The 27,119-nt window shown below is 49.6% G+C and overlaps 3 protein-coding genes across 4 annotated transcripts in view; 2 read left to right on the forward strand and 1 right to left on the reverse strand.

Moving 5' to 3' along the window:
- GPR89B (G protein-coupled receptor 89B) overlaps positions 1 to 12,965 on the forward strand; it is a 29,362-nt gene extending 16,397 nt beyond the window's left edge. Inside the window, exons 6-14 of one of the 2 annotated variants that reach the window (XM_064152278.1) lie at positions 1,509 to 1,629; positions 1,865 to 1,945; positions 2,873 to 2,982; positions 5,696 to 5,784; positions 6,966 to 7,058; positions 7,405 to 7,500; positions 9,253 to 9,342; positions 10,704 to 10,769; positions 12,324 to 12,965. In XM_064152278.1, the coding sequence (XP_064008348.1) occupies positions 1,509 to 1,629; positions 1,865 to 1,945; positions 2,873 to 2,982; positions 5,696 to 5,784; positions 6,966 to 7,058; positions 7,405 to 7,500; positions 9,253 to 9,342; positions 10,704 to 10,769; positions 12,324 to 12,530 (953 nt within the window). In that variant the 3' untranslated portion in view covers positions 12,531 to 12,965. The remainder of the gene's footprint in view (positions 1 to 1,508; positions 1,630 to 1,864; positions 1,946 to 2,872; positions 2,983 to 5,695; positions 5,785 to 6,965; positions 7,059 to 7,404; positions 7,501 to 9,252; positions 9,343 to 10,703; positions 10,770 to 12,323) is intronic. The other variant, XM_064152279.1, reaches the window with a different exon arrangement.
- Positions 12,966 to 13,991: 1,026 nt separating this feature from the next.
- LOC135180047 (Na(+)/H(+) exchange regulatory cofactor NHE-RF3-like) lies at positions 13,992 to 20,693 on the reverse strand. Its single transcript, XM_064152203.1, has 4 exons — positions 20,679 to 20,693; positions 19,558 to 19,752; positions 17,604 to 17,903; positions 13,992 to 14,847 (listed from the first exon to the last, which is right to left on the reverse strand). The coding sequence occupies exons 1-4, from the start codon at positions 20,691 to 20,693 to the stop codon at positions 14,773 to 14,775; spliced, it is 585 nt and encodes a 194-aa protein (XP_064008273.1). The 3' UTR covers positions 13,992 to 14,772.
- A 645-nt stretch (positions 20,694 to 21,338) lies between these two features.
- On the forward strand, positions 21,339 to 24,410 carry LOC135180048 (putative PDZ domain-containing protein PDZK1P1). Its single transcript, XM_064152204.1, has 3 exons — positions 21,339 to 21,353; positions 22,274 to 22,468; positions 24,108 to 24,410. Exons 1-3 carry the CDS (start codon positions 21,339 to 21,341, stop codon positions 24,408 to 24,410), a joined length of 513 nt encoding a protein of 170 aa, XP_064008274.1.
- The last annotated feature ends 2,709 nt before the right edge of the window (positions 24,411 to 27,119 follow it).

Raw genomic sequence — 27,119 nt, forward strand, 5'->3', positions numbered from 1 at the left:
GGTCTCTTCTGCCAGGCAAGCAGCAACAGAAGAAGGGGACAGAGTCTCAAGTTGTGGCAGGGGAGGTCTAGGCTGGGTGTAAGGAGGAAGTTGTTGGCAGAGAGAGTGATGGCATTGGAATGGGCTGCCCAGGGAGGTGGTGGAGTTGCCATCCCTGGAGGTGTTGAAGCCAAGTCTGGCTGGGGCACTTAGTGCCATGGTCTGGTTGACTGAATAGGGCTGGGTGCTAGGTTAGGCTGGCTGAGGTTGGAGGTCTCTTCCAGTCTGGTTGATTCTATGATTCTGTGAGAGTTCCACTCCCTTGCTTATAGTTTAGAGCCAAAATAGAGCATTAGCTCTTAAACTGCTACACAAGAGCAGCATAAGCTTCCCACACTGTGGTAGTTCCACTATCCTACAAGGACAGATTGTGTCTGATCTAGAGGGGGGGTCACTTGTGATGACAATTTACAGGATAGGATTTCCTCTTTATGGTTCAGACGTTTTTGGACTGGTTTGCCAGACTAACTGGTAACTGTAATCCTGGTTATTGCAGAAGAGGCCTCCTTTGTAGTGTCTGTTGGATGATGGCAGTGTGGTGTGCCCAAGTGGCCAAGAGAGCCAATGGCATCCTGGGCTGGCTCAGGAGCAGTGTGGGCAGCAGGACAAGGGAGGTTCTTGTGCCCCTGTGCTCAGCACTGCTCAGGCCACCCCTTGAGTGCTGTGTCCAGTTCTGGGCTCCTCCATTGCAGAGAGATGTTGAGGTGCTGGAAGGTGTCCAGAGAAGGGCAGCAAGGCTGGTGAGGGGCCTGGAGCAGAGCCCTGTGAGGAGAGGCTGAGGGAGCTGGGGGTGTGCAGCCTGCAGCAGAGGAGGCTCAGGGCAGAGCTCATTGCTGTCTACAACTCCCTGCAGGGAGGCTGTAGCCAGGTGGGGTTGGGCTCTTCTGCCAGGCAACCAGAAACAGAACAAGGGGACACAGTCTGAAGTTGTGCCAGGGCAGGTCTAGGCTGGATGTTGTTAGGAAGTTGTTGTCAGAGAGAGTGATTGGCATTGGAATGGGCTGCCCAGGGAGGTGGTGGAGTGGCTGTGCCTGGAGGTGTTGAAGCCAAGCCTGGCTGGGGCACTTAGTGCCATGGTCTGGTTGATTGGCCAGGGCTGGGTGCTAGGTTGGACTGTCTGAGCCTGGTGCTCTCTTCCATCTGGTTAATTCTATGATTCTATGATTTGTATTCCCACCTGTGCCAATCACTAATGTTTTATTTACTTAGAACCAAAATAATTACTCTTGGTCTTCTCTAGATTGGTCTTTAAGCTTCTTTGTAGCTGGAGTTTTCCATCCCTTTCCTCAGCAAGGTTGCATGCATTCGGAGAGAGGCTTTCTACTCCTTCCATAGTCTCTACCCACACTTCATACTGTTCTGGAAGTCAGTCACATGTATTAAGCAACTCTGCATGTGTGTGATGTGGAGTCACCAGGGGCAGAGGGCAAGAGGACAAGGTTACTGATGCTGTGTTTTTCCTTCCTCAGGAATCCTGTCCATAGAACAGCTCATCAGCCGTGTAGGTGTGATTGGGGTGACACTCATGGCTTTGCTGTCAGGATTTGGGGCTGTCAACTGTCCATACACTTACATGTCCTACTTCCTCAGGTAACAGCAGCCTTGAGAAATATTTTGGCCACCTTTTGGGGATTATTCTTCTACTTTTCCTATGGCATTGATTCATAATGCTTCCCATCCTCCCCCAATATTGCCATGTCTGCATGCTAGGACCATTTGAAGCATGTTCTCCTTATACAGGCTTCTCTCTCTTTTGTTTCCTGTTCACCTGTATGTTTCCTCTGATATGGGGTGGCAGACCTCACTGAGTGTCTTTGTTTTGCAGGAATGTCACAGATGCAGATATCCTGGCTTTAGAGAGGAGACTCCTGCAGACTATGGACATGATTGTTAGCAAGAAAAAGAGGTGAGAAGGCAGAAGTAGCACAAAATGGTTTAGCTCATAGAATCAGCCAAATTGGAAGAGAGCTCCAAGCTCAGCCAGTCCAAACTAGCACCCAGCCCTGGCCAATCAACCAGACCATGGCACTAAGTGCCCCAGCCAGGCTTGGCTTCAACACCTCCAGGCACAGCCACTCCACCACCTCCCTGGGCAGCCCATTCCAATGCCAATCACTCTCTCTGACAACAACTTCCTCCTAACAGCCAGCTTAGACCTCCCCTGGCACAACTCAAGACTGTGTCCCCTTCTTCTGTTGCTGGTTGCCTGGCAGAAGAGCCCAACCCCACCTGGCCACAGCCTCCCTTCAGGCTGCTGCAGGCAGCAATGAGCTCTGCCCTGAGCCTCCTCTGCTGCAGGCTGCACACCCCCAGCTCCCTCAGCCTCTCCTCACAGGGCTCTGCTCCAGGCCCCTCCCCAGCCTTGCTGCCCTTCTCTGGACATCTTCCAGCACCTCAGCATCTCTCTTGAATCGAGGATGTTCTGTGTGTAGGGGCAAGCAAGCAGCTAATCACAGGACTGAGAAATCAATTTGATTGTTTATTTCCATTTTAATTTAAACACCTGTGAGGATTCAGGCAGGATCCTGAATGGAAATCTTGGGAAGCACCTCATTGAATCTTGGTTGATTAGATCTGGGCTCTACTCCAGAGCTTATCAAGATAATGTTATGAGGCAAGATAGGTACTTCATGAAAAAAAAGGGGGCATCTATTTACAATTAATTTACTTTAACATTGCCTTCTGATGAACTGGTTTTTGGTGGGTTTGTGTGGTTGGGTTTTTTTGTTTGGGTTTTTTTTTTGGGTCTTTTTGGTTATTGCTTTCTTTTGTTTAGATTTTTGAAATAGAAATAGTCTGTTCCTAAGGACTACTTTTTTCTCTGTTCTTTCAGGATAGCAGTGGCTCATAGGACAATGTTCCAGAGAGGAGAAGTGCATAACAAACCCACTGGCTTCTGGGGAATGATAAAAAGCGTTACAACATCTGTTCCAGGAAGTGAAAGTATCCTTCATCTGCATGCTGGCACCTGCCTCAGGAGGTGGGTTTTGAAAGGAAGAAATCATAGGAATCATAGAATCAACCAGGTTGGAAGAGACCTCCAAGCTCAGCCAGTCCAACCTAGCACCCAGCCCTATCCAGTCAACCAGACCATGGCACCGAGTGCCTCATCCAGGCTTTGCTTCAACACCTCCAGGGATGGTGACTCCACCACCTCCCTGGGCAGCCCATTCCAATGCCAATCACTCTCTCTGACAACAGCTTCCTCCTGACATCCAGCCTAGACCTCCCCTGCCACAACTTGAGACTGTGTCCCCTTGTTCTGTTGCTGCTTGCCTGGCAGAAGAGCCCAACCCCACCTGGCTACAGCCTCCCTTCAGGGAGTTGTAGACAGCAAGAGTGTTAGTTGGGCCAGCTACAAAGCATTTGTGATTCATTATGTTTTGGCAGTCTGAGCCAAAGACTTTGTTTCCTGGGAAGTTTCTTCTCTAGCACTGTGCTGTCTGACCTCCTGCTAGGCTAGGGCTAGGACACTTATTTTTACTGTGGCACAGCAGGCTGCTGCTTTCTCTTGTAAATCTGCAGTTACTTCACCATGGTTGAGGTGTGCAGCAGATTGCAGGACAGATGTGCGCACTTACAGTGTCACATTGCAGATGTCTACCCTATCACAACACAGGCTCACAGGATATTAGAGGTTGGAAGGCACCCAAGGACATCATCAAGTCCAAGCCCCCTGCCAGAGCAGGACCACACAATCTAGCACAGGTCACAGAGGAACACATCCACACAGGCCTTGAAAGGCTCCAGAGAAAGAGAGTCTGCAACCTCTCTGGGCAGCCTGTGCCAGTGCACTGTGACTCTTAGAGTCAAGAAGTTCCCCCTTGTGTTGGGCTGGAACCTCTTTTGCTGCCACTTGCACCCATTGCTCCTTGTCCTATCCCAGGAGTCGTGGGCAGAGCCTGTGCCCCCTCTCCTGGCAGCCCTCAGATGTTTATAAACATTGATTAAATCCCCTCTAAGTCTTCTCTACTCTAGAATAAAGAGTCCTAGGTCCTCTCATCTCCATCATTTATCAGCATTCCTGACTCACTGGAGAGGTTCCCCAAGACTGGAAGCTGCCAATGTGGTGCCTATCTACCAGAAGGGCCAGAAGGAGGAACCGGAAAACTACAGAGCTGTCAGCCTGACCTCAGTGCCAGGCAAGGGCATGGAACAGGTCATCTTGAGTGCCATCACACAGCACCTACAGGATGGCCAAGGGATCAGGCCCAGCCAGCATGGGTTTAGGAAGGGCAGGTCCTGCCTCACCAACCTGATCTCCTTTTATGATCAGGTTCCCCCTGGTGAACGTGGGGCAGGCTGTGGATGGAGTCTGCCTGGACTGCAGCAGAGCCTTTGGCACTGTCTGCCACAACAAGCTCCTGGTACAGCTGGCAGCTCATGGCTTGGACAGATTCACTCTGATATGGGCCAAGAACTGGCTGGAGGGCTGGGCCCAGAGAGTGGTGGTGAATGGTGCCACATCCAGCTGGCAGCTGTCACAAGTGCTGTGCCCCAAGGATCAGTGCTGGGTAGTCCTGTCCAATATCTTTATTGATGATCTGGACAAGGGGATTGAGGCCAGCATCAGTAAGTTTGCAGATGACCCCAAGCTAGGAGCAGCTGTGGAGCTGTTGGAAGGTAGGAGAGCCCTGCAGAGGGACCTGGCCAGGCTGGATGGGTGGGCAGAGGCCAATGGGATGAGACTGAGCAAGGCCAAGTGCAGGGTTCTGCACTTTGGCCGCAACAACCCCAAGCAGCACTCCAGGCTGGGGCTAGAGTGGCTGAGAGCAGCCAGGCAGAAAGGGATCTGGGAGTGCTGGTAGAGAGTAGCTGAAGATGAGGCAGCAGTCTGCCCAGGTGGCCAAGAGAGCCAATGACATCCTGGTCTGGCTCAGGAGCAGTGTGGGCAGCAGGACAAGGGAGGTCATTCTGCCCCTGTGCTCAGCACCGGTTAGACCTCACCTTGAGTGCTGTGTTCAGTTCTGGGCCCCCCAGTTTAGGAGGGACATTGAGATGCTTGAGCGTGTCCAGAGAAGGGCAACAAGGCTGGGGAGAGGCCTTGAGCACAGCCCTACGAGGAGAGGCTGAGGGAGCTGGGATTGGTTAGCCTGGAGAAGAGGAGGCTCAGGGCAGACCTTATTGCTGTCTACAACTACCTGAGGGGAGGTTGTGGCCAGGAGGAGGTTGCTCTCTTCTCTCAGGTGGCCAGCACCAGAACGAGAGGACACAGCCTCAGGCTGCGCCAGGGGAGATTTAGGCTGGAGGTGAGGAGAAAGTTCTTCCCTGAGAGAGTCATTGGACACTGGAATGGGCTGCCCGGGGAGGTGGTGGAGTCGCCGTCCCTGGAGCTGTTCAAGGCAGGACTGGACGTGGCACTTGGTGCCATGGTCTGGCCTTGAGCTCTGTGGTAAAGGGTTGGACTTGATGATCTGTGAGGTCTCTTCCAACCTTGGTGATACTGTGGTACTGTGATACGAGAATCATTTAATTTCAGCCCCCCTACCATGGGGTTTGTGTCTTCAGAGCAGACATCTCAGGATACTGCAGGACTGTTAACACCTGGATCAGAAAAGTGGTCAAACTGTTAAGGTGTGGCCCTTGAGTGGGGAATGGTTTGTTTCTCATTAAGAACGTGTGACATGTTGTAGCCTTGACTGTGCTGGTTTGCCAGATCTGTCCCTTATCCAGCAAGAAGTGGATGCCTTAGAAGAGCTGAGTCGGCAGCTTTTCCTGGAGACTGCTGACCTGCATGCCACAAAGGTACATAGCACAGTGACTGGCCCAGGTGGGTGTTCAGAGGCCAGAGTCGTTTGCAGTAGATTTTGTCATGCAAGAAATGGAAGAAATGTTCAACAGGTTGTGATGGGTTGAGTGTTCCCTGCCCCCCTGCATAATCACCCAGACTAGACTGAGCCGAGCTGGAAAGTGAATGAAGCTTTGTATTTACAGCTTAGCACAAGATACAAGCAGAGAGCTACAGTATATATAGAGGTATACAAGTTAAAAAGATAATACAGAAACACAGCAGCACCCCCAGAAACCAGAGTCCCCAGGAGGGGCTCCCAACCACCCTTACACCTTCTCCCTACCTCTCTACCTTACCCCAGACTTTGCCTTACGCTCAAGGTGAGTTTAGAGGGTCAGCCAGGGAGGTTAGGAAGCAGATGGATAAGTCAGGCAGCAAGTTAGGTTAGAGAGAGAATCATAGAGTCAACCAGGTTGGAAGAGACCTCCAAGCTGAGCCAGTCCAACCTAGCACCCAGCCCTGGCCAATCTACCAGACCATGGCACTAAGTGCCCCAGCCAGGCTTTTCTTCAACACCTCCAGGGACAGTGACTCCACCACCTCCCTGGGCAGCCCATTCCAATGCCAATCACTCTCTCTGCCAACAACTTCCTCCTAACATCCAGCCTAGACCTGCCCTGGCACAACTTCAGACTGTGTCCCCTTGTTCTGTTGCTGGATGCCTGTGAGAAGAGGCTAACCCCAACCTGGCTACAGCCTCCCCAGAGACCGAGAGCAATTCCCTTATCTATGTTTATGTTCTTGTTCTTATCCATCTCAGCAAGCCTATGAGTGCAGCAGACCTCACCAGTGTTTACTTTCTCACAGCCTATCCTCTAATTCTTTCTCACCAAAACATTCTACCTAGGCTTAAACTAGCACACAGGTGAAATCTGAGGTGTTGTAATGCAGTGGAATGAGGATGTTTTTCACCTGGTGTTCCATTTCAGATGCATGCCGGAGTATGCCTCATGCCTCTGAAGCCATTCATAAGCTTATGAGTTACAACTTGTGAGTTAAGAAACATTTGAATTAAGAGGTGTAGAAGGATAAACCTGTGTTTGCTACTGTTAGTGCTCCTATGTTGTGGATGATTGTGCAAATCATGCATTTTTATGTGTGTTCTGTTCCCCCTCCCTTGCTTTTGTATTTCTAGGAGAGAATAGAGTACTCCAAAACTTTCCAGGGAAAGTACTTTAATTTTTTGGGTTATTTTTTCTCCATTTACTGTGTCTGGAAAATCTTCATGGTATGTAAATGTTTTAATGCCTTTTATGTACACACATGCAGATGTCACACCTTGCATAGGTTATGTTCTCCATGCAGCTCATCAAACAATGCTCCAGTTGCCTTAAAATCCTGCTTGTGGGAATTCTGAAAGAAACTGACCTTCTGTTCAGTTAAAGCTCTGGAGTCATTTCTTTGTGTAGAGCATTAGCCAAGAAATTAACTCTGTGTGTGTTGTACCTTCTTACACAATCTGACTGCTTCTTGGCCCTGTCCTTGCTGTCATGCAGAGTAAGAGTCACACATGTCTAACAGTGAGGCATGCTTTTGTTTTCTGAGTTGAATGCCAATCCAGTTCTCTCTTGCAGGCAACCATCAATATTGTCTTTGACCGTGTGGGGAAGACTGATCCAGTCACAAGAGGAATTGAGATCACTGTAAATTATCTGGGAATCCAGTTTGATGTGAGACATTCATTCTTACAGCCTTTTCAGCAATTCCTGGCTTATCTAAATAAGATCATACTGTTGATAGGGAGGGAGGGGTAGAGCCCTCTTTGTGAGCCCCTTCATAGGATCATAGAATCAACCAGGTTGGAAGAGACCCCCAAGATCATCCAGTCCAACCTAGCTTTAACAACATATATGTAGTGTGACAGCAAAGTTCATAGAATCAACCAGGTTGGAAGAGACCTCCAAGCTCATCCAGCCCAACCTAGCACCCAGCCCTGGCCAGTCAACCAGACCATGGCACTAAGTGCCTCATCCAGGCTTTTCGTGAACACCTCCAGGGAGGGCAACTCCACCACCTCCCTGGGCAGCCCATTCCAATGCCAATCACTCTCTCTGGCAAGAAATTCCTCCTAACATCCAGCCTAGACCTGCCCTGGCACAGCTTGAGGCCGTGTCCCCTTGTTCTCTTGCTGATTGCCTGGGAGAAGAGACTGAGTCCGACCTGGCTACAACCTCCCTTGAGGTAGTTGTAGGTCATCCCTGAGCCTCTTCTTCTCCATGAGTGTCTTTGATTTCCAGCTTGTTGAGGAAGAAGGGAAAATACACTATGAACTGTATCAGGAACTGGCCTGTATCAGGAGCAGTGTGGCTAGCAAGACAAGGGAGGTTATTCTGCCCCTCTGCTCAGCACTGCTCAGGCCACACCTTGAGTGCTGTGTCCAGTGCTGGGCTCCTCAATTCAAGAGAGATGTTGAGGTGCTGGAAAGTGTCCAGAGAAGGGCAACAAAGCTGGTGAGGGGCCTGGAGCAGAGCCCTGTGAGGAGAGGCTGAGGGAGCTGGGGGTGTGCAGCCTGCAGCAGAGGAGGCTCAGGGCAGAGCTCATTGCTGTCTGCAGCTCTCTGAAGGGACGTTGTAGCCGGGTGGGGTTGGGCTCTTCTCCCAGGCAAGCAGCAACAGAACAAGGGGACACAGTCTGAAGTTGTGCTAGGGTAGGTCTAGGCTGGATGTTGTTAGGAAGTTGTTGTCAGAGAGAGTGATTGGCATTGGAATGGGCTGCCCAGGGAGGTAGTAGAGTTGCCATCCCTGGAGGTGTTGAAGCAAAGCCTGGCTGAGGCACTTAGTGCCATGGTCTGCTTGATTGGCTAGGGCTGGGTGCTAGGTTGGACTGGCTGATCTTCCAACCTGGTTGATTCTATGAACTTTGCTTTCACACTAAGTCTGTGTTGGGATGGTGGTGTGGTCTTGCCAGAGGTGTAGTGATTTGCTTGTTCATTTTAAGCAAATGGAAATGTACTAGTCAACTTCTAACTACAAAGTGATTGTTCCCTGATGCACATAGGTGCTGTATCATTTACACTCTCTAAATATATCCCTATGCATACAGGGTTCTTTGTGATTGCTGTAAGCTAAATCTGTTGTTCTCATGTGTTTGGAGCAAACAATTGCTGATGTATTTGAGAAGATGTCTGTTGTGTAAACCTGTCTGCAATGGTGATCTGTACAATCAGCAAACACAATGACCCTGGAGATAGTTTCTCCTTCCAGGAGGTTACTTAAAGTGTGTTCTAATTAGTAACCTATTCTGCAGTGGCTGTGCTGGTTGATATCCTTGCCCTCATCCCCCTACAACAGACAAGGCCAGATATGCAGAGGTGTGGTACTAAGTGGCATAGTTTAGCACCAGACTTCTAGTTAGATGATGTTAAAGGTCTTCTCCAACCAAAGCAATTCTGTGATTTATCTCTGTTTGTCTTTTTGATACAGGTGAAGTTCTGGTCTCAGCACATTTCCTTTATTCTTGTTGGAATAATCATTGTTACCTCTATCAGAGGATTGTTAATCACACTGACAAAGGTGAGAGCCAGACTCTTACATGGGTCTGAATCAGGAAAGCTGCTATCAAATCTTTGATTGTAGAGGAGACAATTACTGTATAAACCTTCAATCTACATTTCTGTTTGAAATATCTGACTGTAAGTACTTCCAGAGGGAGGAAGGGAATTCAAATACCTTCTGCAGTCCTCTTTTCTCCACTCAATCTCTACTGTTACTACTGTTGGGAAGAGATGTAGATGTTGAATGTGATGTTGCATGTAAGTAAGGGTTCAGAATGGTGCTGTAGCAAGGGCTTAGTAGTAAAATGATGAGATGTGATTAAAGGAGTTTAGATTGCTTTATTTGAACTGCTGGTAGAACTGGAAAGACACTAACTCAAGGAGACATGAGACTCACTGTCTTGACCTGTCTTTACCTGAAAGGAGGTTGTAGCTGGACGAGGGTTGATCTCTTCTCCCAGGCACCCAGTGACAGAACAAGAGGACACAGCCTCAAGCTGTGAAAGGCCAAGTTTAGGTTGGACATTAGGAAGAAATTCTTCATGGAAAGAGTGATTGGCATTGGAATGGGCTGCCTGGAGAGGTGGTAGAGTCACCATCTCTGGAGGTGTTTAAAAGGAGGCTGGATGAGGCACTTAGTGACATGGTCTAGTTGACTGGCTAGGGCTGGGTGCTAGGTTAGCCTGGATGATCTTGGAGGTGTCTTCCAACCTGGTTGATTCTATGGTTTGGTTAATTAGAATAGTTAGGTGATAGGTTGGACTCAATGATCCTAGAGGTCTTTTCCAACCTGGTTAATTCTGTGACCTTGCTTTTGGTACCTAGCCTAAAACTTCAGTCTATGTTGTTATATGACTTTTACCTCATGGCTTAGGGAAATTCATGTTTTAAGGCTGAAACTGCAGCTTTCTCAAAGTAGTGTACAAGCACTTCTCCAGAAAGTGTGCATTTAAGTTTTGGGTTTTAGAACCATAGAATGGTTTAGGTTGGAAGGGACCTCAAATTCCAAGCCATAGGCAGGGACACCTTTCACTAGAACAGGTTGCTCAAGGTCTCATCCAGCCTGGCCTTGAACACCTCCAGGGAGGTTGTGGAGCACAGAAGCACCCAATGTGATCTTTGATCACATTGGGTGCTTCTGTGCTCCACAACCTCCCTGAGCAACCTGTGCCAGAGTCTCACCACCCTCACTGCAAACAACCCTTTCCTACCATCTACTTTGAATCTCCCTTCTGCCAGTTTAAACCCATTCCCCCTGGTGCTGTCATTACATTACAAACTAATCATTTAATGGAAGAGTACTGCATGGTACATCCCTTTCATGCTGCCCTAAGGCACATCACACTTACCTGACTGTTCTTTTTTTCCTCTTCCCCTTAGTTTTTCTATGCCATTTCCAGTAGCAAATCCTCCAACGTTATTGTTCTGCTTTTAGCACAGATAATGGTGAGTATGTAGGACCATGGGCCTGCCTGTGTCTATTTATGCATGTGTATTTGGGGGGGTGTGCAGATCTTTGTATGCTGATTGGCTGGAGGAGAGTCAATGTCACTCCAGTCTTCAAAAAGGGCAGGAAAGAGGTTCCAGGAAACTATAGAGCAGTCAGCTTCACCTCCATCCCTGGAAAAATGATGGAGCAGCTCCTGCTGGAGAGCACCTCAAGGCACTTGGAAGAGAAGAAGGTTTTCAGGAGTAGTCAGCATGGATTTCCCAAGGGGAAGTCATGGTTGACTAACCTGGTAGCATTCTATGATGCCATAACTGAGTGGGTAAATTCAGGGAGAGCAGTGGATGTAGTCTGCCTTGACCTTAGCAAGGCCTTTGACACCCTCTCCCATGACATTTTAGTGAGCAAGCTGAGGAAGTGTGGGATGGAAGAGCAGGCAGTGAGGTGGATTAGGAACTGGTTGAAAGAGAGAGTTCAGAGGGTGGTGATCAATGGTGCCAGGTCCAGCTGGAGACATGTGACCAGTGGTGTCCCCCAGGGATCAGTGCTGGGGCCAGTCCTGTTCAACATCTTCATCAATGACATGGATGAGAGAACAGAGTCTGCTCAGCAAGTCTGCTGATGACACCAGGCTGGGAGGCTTGGCTGAGACAGCTGCAGGCTGTGCTGCCATCCAGAGAGCCCTGGGCAGACTGAGAGCTGGGCACAGAGGAACCAGATGAGGTTCAACAAGGACAAGTGCAGAGTCCTGCACCTGGGGAGGGATAATAAACTGCAGCAGTCCAGGCTGGGAGGTGACTGCTGGAGAGCAGCCCTGTGGAGAGGGACCTGGGGGTGCTGGTGGAGAACATCCATGGCACAGCAATGTGCCCTTGTGGCCAAGAAGGCCAATGGGATCCTGGGGTGTGCTAGGAGGAGTGTGTCCAGCAGATCAAGGGAGGTTCTCCTCCCCGTTTACTCTGCCCTGCTGAGATCCCATCTTGAGTACTGCCTTCAGTTTTGGGCTCCCCAGTTGCAGAGGGACAGGGATCTGCTGGAGAGGGTCCAGTGCAGGGCTATGAGGATGATGAGGGGACTGGAGGGCACTGCCTTGTGAGGAGAGGCTAAGAGACTTGGGGCTTTTTAGTCTGGAGAAGAGAAGACTTAAAGAGGATTTAATCAATATTTATAAGTATCTGAGGGCTGCCAGGAGTGGGGGACAGGCTCTGCTCACTGCTGCCTGGGATAGCACAAGGACCAATGGGTGTAAGTTGCATCACAGGAGGTTCCAGCTCAGCACAAGGGGGAACTTCTTTACTGTGAGGGTCCCAGAGCCCTGGCACAGGCTGCCCAGAGAGATTGTGGAGGCTCCTTTTGTGGAGCCTTTCAAGGCCTGTCTGGATGTGTTCCTCTTTGACCTGTGCTAGATTGTGTGGTCCTGCTCTGGCAGGGGGCTTGGACTCGATGATGTCCTTGGGTGCCTTCCAACCCCTAACATCCTGTGAGCCTGTGATCCACGTTAGCCACATGAGCAGCTGTGGGCCCACCCTGACTTTCTCTCCTGCCATTTGCAGGGTATGTACTTCGTGTCGTCGGTGCTGCTGATCCGCATGAGTATGCCTCCGGAGTACCGCATTATCATTACTGAAGTGCTGGGAGAGCTCCAGTTCAACTTCTATCATCGCTGGTTTGATGTGATATTCCTGGTCAGTGCACTCTCCAGTATCCTCTTCCTCTATTTAGCACACAAACAAGCCCCAGAAAAGCATATGGCCCTCTGAGTAAAGACTGCAGTCACACACTGCTCCCTGTCCTTTCAAATGATGAACTCCTGTGGACTGCAAAACTTGAAGAGTCAGGACTATTCAGTGTGTTCCAGCAGGCTTTGAACTTCTGCAAGTGTCATTGTCAAGCTCTGTGGCTCATTTTGTTGCGGTTCAAGCCATAGCTTGAAGGAAAAAGGGATGCATGCATTGATTGTGAGATGATGATTGACAAGGCATAAGAGCGCTGCTTGGTACACCCATTCCTAGGGACATTGGAACTTGCATCGTAGGCTGTCTGAGGTAAGACCTCCTACTGTTAGAAGGACATCTTCACACCAAGGAAATGTGGTTTTTCTTTTGACAATCAACTTGTGATTGGAATTCAGAGAATGGCAATTCTGGAGTTAAATGTTTTGAGTCTGGAATTAAATAAGCTTTTGTATTACCTCAGTGCAAGCATCATGTTTGTTTTTTTGTCAGCCCTGAAGATTTGGCTAGAGGTGATCTAGGACCTGGCTGGTATCTGCTGCCTGGTGTGCTAGTTAGAGCCTAACTGGGATATTTTAGTGAGAGGAGTTAGATGCTAGGCTGTGAAAAGGAAACACTGGTGATGTCTGCTGCACTCATAGGCTTGCTGAGATGGATAAGAACAAGAACACAAACATAGATAACACAGTTGCTCTCTGGCTCTGGCTGCATGCACTTCTCTCTCTCTAACTTGGTGCCTAACTAATCCATCTGCTTCCTACCCCTCCTGACCCACTCTCCAAACTCACCTTGAATGCAAGGCAAAGTCTGGGATAAGGTAGAGGGCTGGGAGGAAGGTGGAAGGGTGTTAGGGAGCCCCTCCTGGGGCTCTGTTGTGTTCCTGTATTACTTTTTAACTTGTATATTTCTGTATATATTGCAACTCACTGCTTGTATCTTGTGCTAAGCTTTAAATATAGCTTCATTCCTTAACTCCCAGCTCAGCTGAGTCTAGTCTGGGTGATTTTCTTAAGTGTGTGGGGGCAGTGAACACACAAACCAGCACAAGTGGAGAGGATTTTGTTCCATTTCTGTGTGGAGTGTGTATCACTGGAATCTACTGTTCTTAGGAGTTAGAGATTAACTTTCTGTGCTGTCTCAAGTTTGTTTTCTCTCCTTGCTGAAGTGGAACTAAGGTTTAGGACTTCTTGCTAGAGTTCAGTGTCAAGTCAAAGAGCACAGCTACTGTTTACCTTATATATTACAAATGTGTTTATCTTAATTGCTATAGATTTGGTGTATGCCACAGCTGTGGTGCTCCCCTCCACTGTGTATACTACAATGGTCCCATTCCCCTTCTTGATTTAATTCAAGGCTTAAAAGTAAATTTTATTCATATGACTTAAAACTTGTAGCTTCCCATAGCCACTCTCCTAGGCTTTGTTTGAAAACTGTTCCAGAACATAAATGATAGGTGGGAAGAGTAAGAGCCTATGGGGGAGAGAGTAGTCACTCTAAACAGTTTATTTCTGTGTTGTCTTCAGTGTACAGCAAGGAGGCAAAATATACAGCAGCAGCTTTACAGAACCAGTTACATTACATTCAAGACAGTGTAGTGATGACTTGGGAGTTAGACAAACCTGCCTGACTCAGTCAAGTGCACTGTTCTGACTATCATAATCCACAACTGCATGCAGAGGAGAGATAATGGTGCTTAAATGTCTGGAGTTACACATTATGAAGTTAATGTTTGAAGGAAATTCCTGCAAGGTTAGCAGGAGTGAGGAGCATCATGCACAGAGGATGTTGGCTTAAGGCATTTCACAGCTGTTTTACTACTGGAAGTATAGCACAGAGGAGGTGCAACAGAGGTTGGTGCAACAGCTGATGGACTTGGATTAGAGAGAGAACTGCCTCTCCTGGGAGATGGGCAGAAATCAGTTGCTCTTTATGAAGAGCTTATCCTTAAAAGGCAAAGATGCTTAGAAATCTATAAAAGGTTTCTGCCTGCTGCTGGAGTGTACTTGGTTATATATGTTTAAGTGAGTTGAGCTTTTACAGAAGTGACTAATTGCCTGCTTTACAAGGCAGAAAGCCAAGGAAGCACACTTGCACTTCTGTTAAATGAATGCAAGTCACACTGAAGCGTTTCTTTCAGGCAGCTGAAATCAGTCCTTACATGTATGGCTCTGTTAGGAATAGTCAAGTTCTGGGAGGTGTAGTAGCAAAGAACGATTGAAGAATGAGGATTGGTAAGGTTTCACTTTTGTTCTTGGCATATTTTGTCTCCTCACAGCCTTGTGTCATCGTTGTCACTGCCTGATTTTGTAGAGGCAGCTGACCTTGAGGAGGAAGAAGAGCTTGCCTGCAGAAGAGTAACAAATACATTCTGGTCAGTTTTCACAGCATCACAGCATCACAGTATCACCAAGGTTGGAAGAGACCTCATAGATCATCAAGTCCAACCCTTCACCACAGAGCTCAAGGCTAGACCATGGCACCAAGTGCCACGTCCAATCCTGCCTTGAACAGCCCCAGGGACGGCGACTCCACCACCTCCCCGGGCAGCCCATTCCAGTGTCCAATGACTCTCTCAGGGAAGAACTTTCTCCTCACCTCCAGCCTAAATTTCCTCTGGCATAGCTTGAGGCTATGTCCTCTTGTTCTGGTGCTGGCCACCTGAGAGAAGAGAGCAACCTCCTCCTGGCCACAACCACCCCTCAGGTAGTTGTAGACAGCAATAAGGTCACCCCTGAGCCTCCTCTTCTCCAGGCTAATCAATCCCAGCTCCCTCAGCCTCTCCTCGTAGGGCTGTGCTCAAGGCCTCTCCCCAGCCTCGTTGCCCTTCTCTGGACACGCTCAAGCATCTCAATGTCCCTCCTAAACTGGGGGGCCCAGAACTGAACACAGCACTCAAGGTGTGGTCTAACCAGTGCAGAGTACAGGGGCAGAATGACCTCCCTGCTCCTGCTGGCCACACCATTCCTGATGCAGGCCAGGATGCTACTGGCTCTCTTGGCCACCTGGGCACACTGCTGGCTCATGTTCAGGCGGGTATCAATCAGCACCCCCAGATCCCTTTCTGTTTGGCTGCTCTCCAGCCACTCTGACCCCAGCCTGTCTGCAGTGTTAAGGAGGACTCCTACATTCCTCATGTGCTTGTTTGGATTGCAGCCAACAAATGTGATTTATTTTTTGTTGTCCAAATGCTTTTTAGTTAGGGACATTTAGGGAGGAATTTGTTCAGTGATGGTTTGCTGTTGTTTAATTCCCATATCTGCTGAGTTTGCACACAAGCAGCGCTAGCTTCAGATCTGCAAAGTGCAGCTTGGTGACTTAGAAACGTTGGGAAAGACTTGGAGCTGGCCCTTGTGGCTTATCCTCAGTAAGTCTGCAGATGACACCAGGCTGGGTGGCTGTATGGATTAGGCTAGAGGGTAGGGAAGCTTTAGAGCAGGACCTGGACAAGTTAGCCCAATGGGCTAAAGCTGACTGTGTGAAGTTCAACAAGGTCAAGTGCCAGGTTCTGCACTTCGGTCACAATAACCCTATGGCAAGCTACAGACATGGAGATGTGTGGTTTGGAAAGCTGCAACTTGCAGAGGGACCTGGGGGGAGTGATTGGCAGTTGACTGTACATGAGTCAGCAGTGTGCTCAGGTGGCCAAGAAATGCAACGGCATCCTGGCTTGTATTAGAAACACTGTGGCCAGCAGTAAGAGGCAGGTGATCATCCCCCTGTACTCGGCACTGGTGAGGCCACACCTTGAGTGTTGTGTCCAGCTGTGGGCCCCTTACTGTAGGAAGGGCATTGAGATGCTGGAGTGTGTCCAAAGAAGGGCAGTGAGGCATATGACATGGAGCATATGAGCTGTGAGTAGTATCTGAGGGAGTTGGGGTTGTTTAGTCTGGAAAGGAGGCTGAGGGAACATGCAACAGGACTAGAAGAAATGGCTACAAGCTGGTTTAGGCTGGGTGTTAGAAAATGTTTCTTCACTGAAAGAGTTATCAAACATTGGAATGATCTGCCTGGGCACTGGTGATGTCACCATTCCTGGAGTTGTTCAAGCAGCATGTGGACGTGGCACACAGGGGCATGATTTAGTGTGGACACTTCAGTGCTGGGTCAGAGGTTGGACTGGATAATCTTTGAGGTCTCTTTCAATCAGATATATTCTGTGATTTGCAGACAAGGCTAATGAGTTCTCAGGCACCCAACAACAGAACAAGGGGACACAGTCTCAAGCTTCCCTTTTAGTAACATAGACTGACAGGTTTGGCCATAACAACCCCAAGCGGTGCTACAGGCTGGGGGGACAGTGGCTGGAGAGCAGGCAGGGAGAAAGGGAGATGGGGGTACTGGTAGATAGTAGCTGAACAGGAGCCATCAGTGTGCCCAGGTGGGCAGCAGAGCCAATGGCATCCTGGGCTGGCTCAGGAACAGTGTGGCCAGTAGGACAAGGGAGGTTCTTCTGCCCCTGTGCTCAGCACTGCTCAGGCCACCCCTTGAGTGCTGTGTCCAGTTCTGGGCTCCTCAATTCAAGAGAGATGTTGAGATGCTGGAAGGTGTCCAGAGAAGGGCAGCAAGGCTGAGGAGGGGCCTGGAGCAGAGCCCTGTGAGGAGAGGCTGAAGGAGCTGAGGTTGTTTAGCCTGCAGCAGAGGAGGCTCAGGGCAGAGCTCATTGCTGTCTACAACTCCCTGAAGGGACATTGTAGCCAGGTGGGGTTGGGCTCTGCTGCCAGGCAACCAGCAATAGAACAAGGGGGACAGAGTCTCAAGTTGTGTCAGGGGAGGTCTAGGCTGGATGTTGGTAGGAAGTTGTTGGCAGAGAGAGTGATTGGCATTGGAATGGGCTGCCCAGGGAGGTGGTGGAGTCGCTGTGCCTGGAGGTGTTCTTGCCAAGCCTGGCTGGGGCACTTAGTGCCATGGTCTGGTTGATTGTGTAGGGCTGGGTGCTAGGATGGGCTGGCTGAGCTTGGAGCTCTCTTCCAACCTGATTGATTCTATGATTCTGTGGTTCTATGTTAAAAATCCTATCTCAGGGACTCATGGTAGCTGAGCAGTGTTCAGTTCCTATCCCCTAGGTGATCCTCAGTGTGCACTTAGTGCAGTGTTACTCACCCTTTTCCTTGGTTCAGGTGACTTTCTTCCTGTCTCTGACAGATGGTTTTGCGTATAAGCAGGAGGCTCAGAACTCTCGTGGACTGGATCTGCCATAGAGGCTGTGATGGGAATGTTCTGGCTTTGGAAGTAGGTGTAAGCATCTTTGCTGCACACCAGCAGTGTTAGTCTGTCACCACTGCCTTGGATTCTTGCCACCACTTTGTCATAGGAGTCGTTGGTCACATTCACCCCGTTCACTTCCACCAAGAAGTCGTTGTTTTGTACGCCTGCTGCGCCAGCTGGCCCCTGGCTTTGTACCTGCAGGTGCAAGTTCAAAGTGGGAGACTGCTGTGAAACCTCAGAAAGGTGCATCAGCATCTAATGGTTAGCAAGACTGTTGTCTTGCTGCTTTCATAGAGTCAGTCAGGGTTGGAAGGGGGCACAAGGAGCAGCCAGTTCCAACCCCCCTGCCATGCCCAGGGACACCCTACCCTAGAGCAGGCTGCACACAGCCTCAGCCAGCCTGGCCTCAAACACCTCCAGCCATGGGGCCTCAACCCCCTCCCTGGGCAACCCATTCCAGCCTCTCACCACTCTCATGCTCAACAACTTCCTCCTCACCTCCAGCCTCACTCTCCCCACCTCCAGCTTTGCTCCATTCCCCCCAGTCCTGTCACTCCCTGACAGCCTAAAAAGTCCCTCCCCAGCTTTTTTGTAGCCCTCTTCAGATCCTGGAAGGCCACAAGAAGGTCACCTGGGAGCTTCTTCTTCTCCAGACTGAACAGCCCCAACTCTTTCAGTCTGTGCTCATAGGAGAGGTGCTCCAGCCCTCCCCTTACAGCAAGAAAGGCCTTAGGAATGGGAGATACATGGGGCAGAAGTGAGTTGGGAGAAGCACTAGGCCCAGCCAATAAATATGGAACCCTTCATTTTGAGACTTAAGATGCATCTTGACTCTCATTACAGAAATGGAGCTTGGTGGAATTAAGAAGACAGGTGGGAAAAAACTCTTACTTGCAGGTCCCTGTCCAGTAACTTTACAGTTAACTTTAGTACACTTAGAATCATAGAATCACAGCAACAGAACAAGGGGACACAGTGTCAAGTAGTACCAGGGGAGGTCTAGGCTGCATGTGAGGAGGAAGTTGTTGGCAGATAGAGTGATTGGCATTGGAATGGGCTGCCCAGGAAGGTGGTGGAGTCTCTGTGCCTGGAGGTGTTGAAGCCAAGCCTGGCTGGGGCACTTAGTGCCATGGTCTGGTTGATTGTCTAGGGGTGGGTGCTAGGTTGGGCTGGCTGAGCTTGGAGGTCTCTTTCAACCTGGTTGATTCTATGATTTCCTTAGTGATGAGTTTCTAAGGCATAGACATAATCTGAGACAGAAGGGGTTTGACTTTTGCTGACTCTGGGATTAAGAGCAGGTGAGGTTGAGGCAGGCAAAGGTGTCTCTCACACTCAGAGTGTTCTGCAGTCAAGAATTTTGATTGCAAATATGAATTTTAGCATGCTAGCCTCATAGATAAAAGGAACAATTATGCAAAGGTTGGATTCCTCTTCCCTCTAGATATCTTAACAGGATGAGAAATGTGTTTTGATCCTTAATTTATTTTACTTTGGTCCTACAATGTCAACCTGACTTTAACAGTGACAGATCTTATCTGAAAGCACAGAAGTTAGATCATGGTTGCAGTTGATTTTGAGATTCTTTTTCAATCAAGACAATTTTATGGTTCTAAGAAGAGACTTTTCTGTCTTTTCTTGCATGTGTTTTGCAGGATGGAAGGGAGGAGACAGTCCAATAGATTACTTGAGCTTATTCATCAATCATAGAATCAACCAGGTTGGAAGAGACCTCTGAGATCATCCAGTCCAACCTAGCACCCAGCCCTAGCCAATCAACCAGACCATGGCACTAAGTGCCCCAGCCAGGCTTTGCTTCAACACCTCCAGGGAAGGCAATCTACATTAGTACCTCATTGATGAACAGTCCAGGCTTGTTCTTGATCATGTTTAAACTGAAGCCAAATCCACTGGGCCCTTTCACCATCTTGCAGATTCTTGGCTTGTGCTTCACTTTTTGCTCGCTGTGCAACTCTGCACTTTCCTCTGTTTTAGCTGAAGCTGGATCTTGGGTTTTGTAGTAGTATGAGAAGGGGGAAATTTGGGCCTGAAAAGTGACAAGGAAAACTCAGTTAGCATAAATGTTCTGTTGTTAAATCTGGGTTAGGATTTCACAGTCAACATGAAAGCTTGATGGCTCAGACTTGAGCTGCAGTGAAGGCCTCTTTGCTATGAGTGTGGAAAATACAGTGTCAGTCTGGGTGAAGTGGGAATCATAGAATGGTTTAGGTTGGAAAGGACCTCAAGGATCAGCCACTTCCAACCCCCTGCCATAGGCAGGGACATCTCCCACTAGAACAGGTCGCTCAAGGACTCATCCAACCTGGTCTTGAACACCTCCAGGGAGGTTGTGGAGCACAGAATCACCCAACGTGATCTTTGATCACGTTGGGTGATTCTGTGCTCCACAACCTCCCTGGGCAACCTGTGCCAGTTTCTCACCACCCTCAACCTGTGCCAGTGTCTCTCCACCCTCAACCTGTGCCAGTGTCTCTCCACCCTCAACCTGTGCCGGTGTCTCACCACCCTCACTGCAAAGAACCCTTTCCTAACATCTACTTTGAATCTCCCCTCTGCCAGTTCAAACCCATTCCCCCTTGTCCTGGCATTACAAGACTTTCTCAATAGTCCCTCCCCAGCCTTCCTGTAGGTCCACTTCAGATACTGGAAGGCCGCTCTAAGGTCTCCTGGAAGCCTTCTCCCCTCCAGGCTGCAGAGTCCGAACTCTTGTAGCCTGTCCTCAGAGCAGAGCTGTTGCAGCCCTCTGAGCACCCTCACGGCCCTCCTCTGGACTGGCTCTAATAGTTCTGTGTCCTTCTTGTGTTGGGGGCTCCAGAACTGCAAACAGTACTCCAGGTGGGGTCTGAGGAGAGCAGAGCAAAGGGGCAGAATCCCTTCTCTTGCCCTATTTCAGTTATGTAGGCTATTGTATATGTACACCTATCACAGCTGTGTAGCTTCTTGTGTGTATACACCTATTAGAGCCATGTAGGCTATTGTGTATGTACACCTGTCACAGCTGTGCAGCCTATTTGCATGTACACACCTATTAGAGCTGTGTAGTCTGTTGTGTGTGTACACCTGTCACAGCTGTGCAGCCTATTGTGTGTGTACACCTGTCACAGCTGTGACAGCTGTAATACACAACAGGCTGCACAGCTGTGACAGGTGTACACACACAACAGGCTGCACAGCTGTGACAGCTGTACACACACAACAGCCTGCACAGCTGTGACAGGTGTAATACACAAGGCTGCACAGCTGTCACAGCTGTACACACACAACAGGCTGCACAGCTGTGACAGGTGTACACACACAACAGCCTGCAGCTGTGACAGGTGTACACACACAACAGCCTGCACAGCTGTGACAGCTGTACACACACAACAGGCTGCAGCTGTGACAGGTGTAACACACAACAGCCTGCACAGCTGTGACAGCTGTACACACACAATGGATGCACAGCTTCTACAGGTGTAATACACAACAGCTGCACAGCTGTGACAGGTGTACACACACAACAGCCTGCACAGCTGTGACAGGTGTACACACACAACACTACACAGCTCTAATAGGTGTGTACATGCAAATAGGCTGCACAGCTGTGACAGGTGTACATACACAATAGCCTACATGGCTCTAATAGGTGTATACACACATGAAGCTACACAGCTGTGATAGGTGTACATATACAATAGCCTACATAACTGAAATAGGGCAAGAGAAGGGATTCTGCCCCTTTGCTCTGCTCTCCTCAGACCCCACCTGGAGTACTGTTTGCAGTTCTGGAGCCCCCAACACAAGAAGGACACAGAACTATTAGAGCCAGTCCAGAGGAGGGCCGTGAGAGTGCTCAGAGGGCTGCAACAGCTCTGCTCTGAGGACTGGCTACAAGAGTTCACTCTGCAGCCTGGAGGAGAGAAGGCTTCCAGGAGACCTTAGAGTGGCCTTCCAGTATCTGAAGGGACCTACAGGAAGGCTGGGGAGGGACTATTGAGAAAGTCTTGTAATGCCAGGACAAGGGGGAATGGGTTTGAACTGGCAGAGGGGAGATTCAAAGTAGATGTTAGGAAAGGGTTCTTTGCAGTGAGGGTGGAGACACTGGCACAGGTTGAGGGTGGAGAGACACTGGCACAGGTTGAGGGTGGAGAGACACTGGCACAGGTTGAGGGTGGTGAGACACTGGCACAGGTTCCCAGGGAGGTTGTGGAGCACAGAATCACCCAACGTGATCAAAGATCACGTTGGGTGATTCTGTGCTCCACAACCTCCCTGGAGGTGTTCAAGACCAGGTTGGATGAGTCCTTGAGCGACCTGTTCTAGTGGGAGATGTCCCTGCCTATGGCAGGGGGTTGGAAGTGGCTGATCCTTGAGGTCCTTTCCAACCTAAACCATTCTATGATTCCCTCTTCACCCAGACTGACACTGTATTTTCCACGCTCATAGCAAAGAGGCCTTCACTGCAGCTCAAGTCTGAGCCATCAAGCTTTCATGTTGACTGTGAAATCCTAACCCAGATTTAACAACAGAACATTTATGCTAACTGAGTTTTCCTTGTCACTTTTCAGGCCCAAATTTCCCCCTTCTCATACTACTACAAAACCCAAGATCCAGCTTCAGCTAAAACAGAGGAAAGTGCAGAGTTGCACAGCGAGCAAAAAGTGAAGCACAAGCCAAGAATCTGCAAGATGGTGAAAGGGCCCAGTGGATTTGGCTTCAGTTTAAACATGATCAAGAACAAGCCTGGACTGTTCATCAATGAGGTACTAATGTAGATTGCCTTCCTGGAGGTGTTGAAGCAAAGCCTGGCTGGGGCACTTAGTGCCATGGTCTGGTTGATTGGCTAGGCTGGGTGCTAGGTTGGACTGGATGATCTCAGAGGTCTCTTCCAACCTGGTTGATTCTATGATTGATGAATAAGCTCAAGTAATCTATTGGACTGTCTCCTCCCTTCCATCCTGCAAACACATGCAAGAAAAGACAGAAAAGTCTCTTCTTAGAACCATAAAATTGTCTTGATTGAAAAAGAATCTCAAAATCAACTGCAACCATGATCTAACTTCTGTGCTTTCAGATAAGATCTGTCACTGTTAAAGTCAGGTTGACATGTAGGACCAAAGTAAAATAAATTAAGGATCAAAACACATTTCTCATCCTGTTAAGATATCTAGAGGGAAGAGGAATCCAACCTTTGCATAATTGTTCCTTTTATCTATGAGGCTAGCATGCTAAATTCATATTTGCAATCAAAATTCTTGACTGCAGAACACTCTGAGTGTGAGAGACACCTTTGCCTGCCTCTAACCTCACCTGCTCTTAATCCCAGAGCAGCAAAAGTCAAACCCCTTCTGTCTCAATTATGTCTATGCCTTAGAAACTCATCACTAAGGAAATCATAGAATCAACCAGGTTGGAAGAGACCTCCAAGCTCAGCCAGCCCAACCTAGCACCCACCCTAGCCAATCAACCAGACCATGGCACTAAGTGCCCCAGCCAGGCTTGCTTCAACACCTCCAGGCACAGCCACTCCACCACCTCCTGGGCAGCCCATTCCAATGCCAATCACTCTCTTGCCAACAACTTCCTCCTAACATGCCAGCCTAGACCTCCCCTGGTACTACTTGACACTGTATCCCCTTGTTCTGTTGCTGTGATTCTATGATTCTAAGTGTACTAAAGTTAACTGTAAAGTTACTGGACAGGGACCTGCAAGTAAGAGTTTTTTCCCACCTGTCTTCATAATTCCACCAAGCTCCATTTCTGTAATGAAGTCAAGATGCATCTTAAGTCTCAAAATGAAGGGTTCCATATTTATTGGCTGGGCCTAGTGCTTCTCCCAACTCACTTCTGCCCCATGTATCTCCCATTCCTAAGGCCTTTCTTGCTGTAAGGGGAGGGCTGGAGCACCTCTCCTATGAGCACAGACTGAAAGAGTTGGGGCTGTTCAGTCTGGAGAAGAAGCTCCCAGGTGACCTTCTTGTGGCCTTCCAGGATCTGAAGAGGGCTACAAAAAAGCTGGGGAGGGACTTTTGAGGCTGTCAGGAGTGGCAGGAGTGGGGGGAATGGAGCAAAGCTGGAGGTGGGGAGAGTGAGGCTGGAGGTGAGGAGGAAGTTGTTGAGCAGGAGAGTGGTGAGAGGCTGGCATGGGTTGCCCAGGGAGGTGGTTGAGGCCCCATGGCTGGAGGTGTTTGAGGCCAGGCTGGCTGAGGCTGTGTGCAGCCTGCTCTAGGGTAGGGTGTCCCTGGGCATGGCAGGGGGGTTGGAACTGGCTGCTCCTTGTGGTCCCTTCCAACCCTGACTGACTCTATGAAAGCAGCAAGACAACAGTCTTGCTAACCATTAGTGCTGATGCACCTTTCTGAGGTTTCACACCAGTCTCCCACTTTGAACTTGCACCTGCAGGTACAAAGCCAGGGGCCAGCTGGCGCAGCAGGCGTAGAAAACAACGACTTCTTGGTGGAAGTGAACGGGGTGAATGTGACCAACGACTCCTATGACAAAGTGGTGGCAAGAATCCAAGGCAGTGGTGACAGACTAACACTGCTGGTGTGCAGCAAAGATGCTTACACCTACTTCCAAAGCCAGAACATTCCCATCACAGCCTCTATGGCAGATCCAGTCCACGAGAGTTCTGAGCCTCCTGCTTATACGCAAAACATCTGTCAGAGACAGGAAGAAAGTCGCCTGAACCAAGGAAAAGGGTGAGTAACACTGCACTAAGTGCACACTGAGGATCACCTAGGGGATAGGAACTGAACACTGCTCAGCTACCATGAGTCCTTGAGATAGGATTTTTAACATAGAACCACAGAATCATAGAATCAATCAGGTTGGAAGAGAGCTCCAAGCTCAGCCAGCCCATCCTAGCACCCAGCCCTGCCCAACCAAGACCATGGCACTAAGTGCCCCAGCCAGGCTTGGCTTCAACACCTCCAGGTACAGCGACTCACCACCTCCCTGGGCAGCCCATTCCAATGCCAATCACTCTCTCTGACAACAACTTCCTAAAACATCCAGCCTAGACCTCCCCTGACACAACTTGAGACTCTGTCCCCTTGTTCTATTGCTGGTTGCCTGGCAGCAGAGCCCAACCCCACCTGGCTACAATGTCCCTTCAGGGAGTTGTAGACAGCAATGAGCTCTGCCCTGAGCCTCCTCTGCTGCAGGCTAAACAACCAGCTCCTTCAGCCTCTCCTCACAGGGCTCTGCTCCAGGCCCCTCCTCAGCCTTGCTGCCCTTCTCTGGACACCTTCCAGCATCTCAACATCTCTCTTGAATGAGGAGCCCAGAACTGGACACAGCACTCAAGGGTGGCCTGAGCAGTGCTGAGCACAGGGGCACAAGAACCTCCCTTGTCCTGCTGGCCACACTGCTCCTGAGCCAGCCCAGGATGCCATTGGCTCTGCTGCCCACCTGGGCACACTGACTGGCTCCTGTTCAGCTACTATCTACCAGTACCCCCACTCCCTTTCTCCCTGCCTGCTCTCCAGCCACTGTCCCCCCAGCCTGTAGCACCGCTTGGGGTTGTTATGGCCAAACCTGTCAGTCTATGTTACTAAAAGGGAAGCTTGAGACTGTGTCCCCTTGTTCTGTTGTGGGTGCCTAGAATTCATTAGCCTTGTCTGCAAATCACAGAATATATCTGATTGAAAGAGACCTCAAAGATTATCCAGTCCAACCTCTGACCCAGCACTGAAGTGTCCACACTAAATCATGCCCCTGTGTGCCACGTCCACATGCTGCTTGAACAACTCCAGGAATGGTGACATCACTAGTGCCCAGGCAGATCATTCCAATGTTTGATAACTCTTTCAGTGAAGAAACATTTTCTAACACCCAGCCTAAACCAGCTTGTAGCCATTTCTTCTAGTCCTGTTGCATGTTCCCTCAGCCTCCTTTCCAGACTAAACAACCCCAACTCCCTCAGATACTACTCACAGCTCATATGCTCCATGTCATATGCCTCACTGCCCTTCTTTGGACACACTCCAGCATCTCAATGCCCTTCCTACAGTGAGGGGCCCACAGCTGGACACAACACTCAAGGTGTGGCCTCACCAGTGCCGAGTACAGGGGGATGATCACCTGCCTCTTACTGCTGGCCACACTGTTTCTAATACAAGCCAGGATGCCGTTGCATTTCTTGGCCACCTGAGCACACTGCTGACTCATGTACAGTCAACTGCCAATCACTCCCCCCAGGTCCCTCTGCAAGTTGCAGCTTTCCAAACCACACATCTCCATGTTGTAGCTTGCCATAGGGTTATGGTGACCGAAGTGCAGAACCTGGCACTTGACCTTGTTGAACGTCACACAGTCAGCTTTAGCCCATTGGGCTAACTTGTCCAGGTCCTGCTCTAAAGCTTCCCTACCCTCTAGCCTAATCCATACAGCCACCCAGCCTGGTGTCATCTGCAGACTTACTGAGGATAAGCCACAAGGGCCAGCTCCAAGTCTTTCCCAACGTTTCTAAGTCACCAAGCTGCACTTTGCAGATCTGAAGCTAGCGCTGCTTGTGTGCAAACTCAGCAGATATGGGAATTAAACAACAGCAAACCATCACTGAACAAATTCCTCCCTAAATGTCCCTAACTAAAAAGCATTTGGACAACAAAAAATAAATCACATTTGTTGGCTGCAATCCAAACAAGCACATGAGGAATGTAGGATTCCTTAACACTGCAGACAGGCTGGGGTCAGAGTGGCTGGAGAGCAGCCAAATAGAAAGGGATCTGGGGTGCTGATCGATACCTGCCTGAACATGAGCCAGCAGTGTGCCCAGGTGGCCAAGAGAGCCAATGGCATCCTGGCCTGCATCAGGAATGGTGTGGTCAGCAGGAGCAGGGAGGTCATTCTGCCCCTGTACTCTGCACTGGTTAGACCACATCTTGAGTACAGTGTTCAGTTCTGGGCCCCCCAGTTTAGGAGGGACATTGAGATGCTTGAGCGTGTCCAGAGAAGGGAGACGAGGCTGGGGAGAGGCCCTGAGCACAGCCCTACGAGGAGAGGCTGAGGGAGCTGGGATTGGTTAGCCTGGAGAAGAGGAGGCTCAGGGGAGACCTTATTGCTGTCTACAACTACCTGAGGGGAGGCTGTGGCCAGGAGGAGGTTGCTCTCTTCTCTCAGGTGGCCAGCACCAGAACAAGAGGACACAGCCTCAGGCTGCCAGGAGAAATTTAGGCTGGAGGTGAGGAGAAAGTTCTTCCCTGAGACAGTCATTGGACACTGGAATGGGCTGCCCGGGGAGGTGGTGGAGTCGCAGTCCCTGGAGCTGTTCAAGGCAGGATTGGACGTGGCACTTGGTGCCATGGTCTGGCCTTGAGCTCTGTGCTAAAGGGTTGGACTTGATGATCTGTGAGGTCTCTTCCAACCTTGGTGATACTGTGATACTGTGAAAACTGACCAGAATGTATT

The sequence above is a fragment of the Pogoniulus pusillus genome, chromosome 12, assembly GCF_015220805.1.
Source record: "Pogoniulus pusillus isolate bPogPus1 chromosome 12, bPogPus1.pri, whole genome shotgun sequence".
Lineage (NCBI taxonomy): Eukaryota > Metazoa > Chordata > Aves > Piciformes > Lybiidae > Pogoniulus > Pogoniulus pusillus.

Excerpts from the sequence above, each read along its gene's own strand:
- LOC135180048 (XM_064152204.1), top strand. Across the intron at positions 22,469-24,107 it reads CTGGACTGTTCATCAATGAG|GTACAAAGCCAGGGGCCAGC; the intron begins GTACTAATGTAG and ends TTGCACCTGCAG.
- LOC135180047 (XM_064152203.1), bottom strand. Across the intron at positions 17,904-19,557 it reads CTGGACTGTTCATCAATGAG|GTACAAAGCCAGGGGCCAGC; the intron begins GTACTAATGTAG and ends TTGCACCTGCAG. Across the intron at positions 14,848-17,603 it reads CACCTGAACCAAGGAAAAGG|GCAAGCTCTTCTTCCTCCTC; the intron begins GTGAGTAACACT and ends ACTCTTCTGCAG.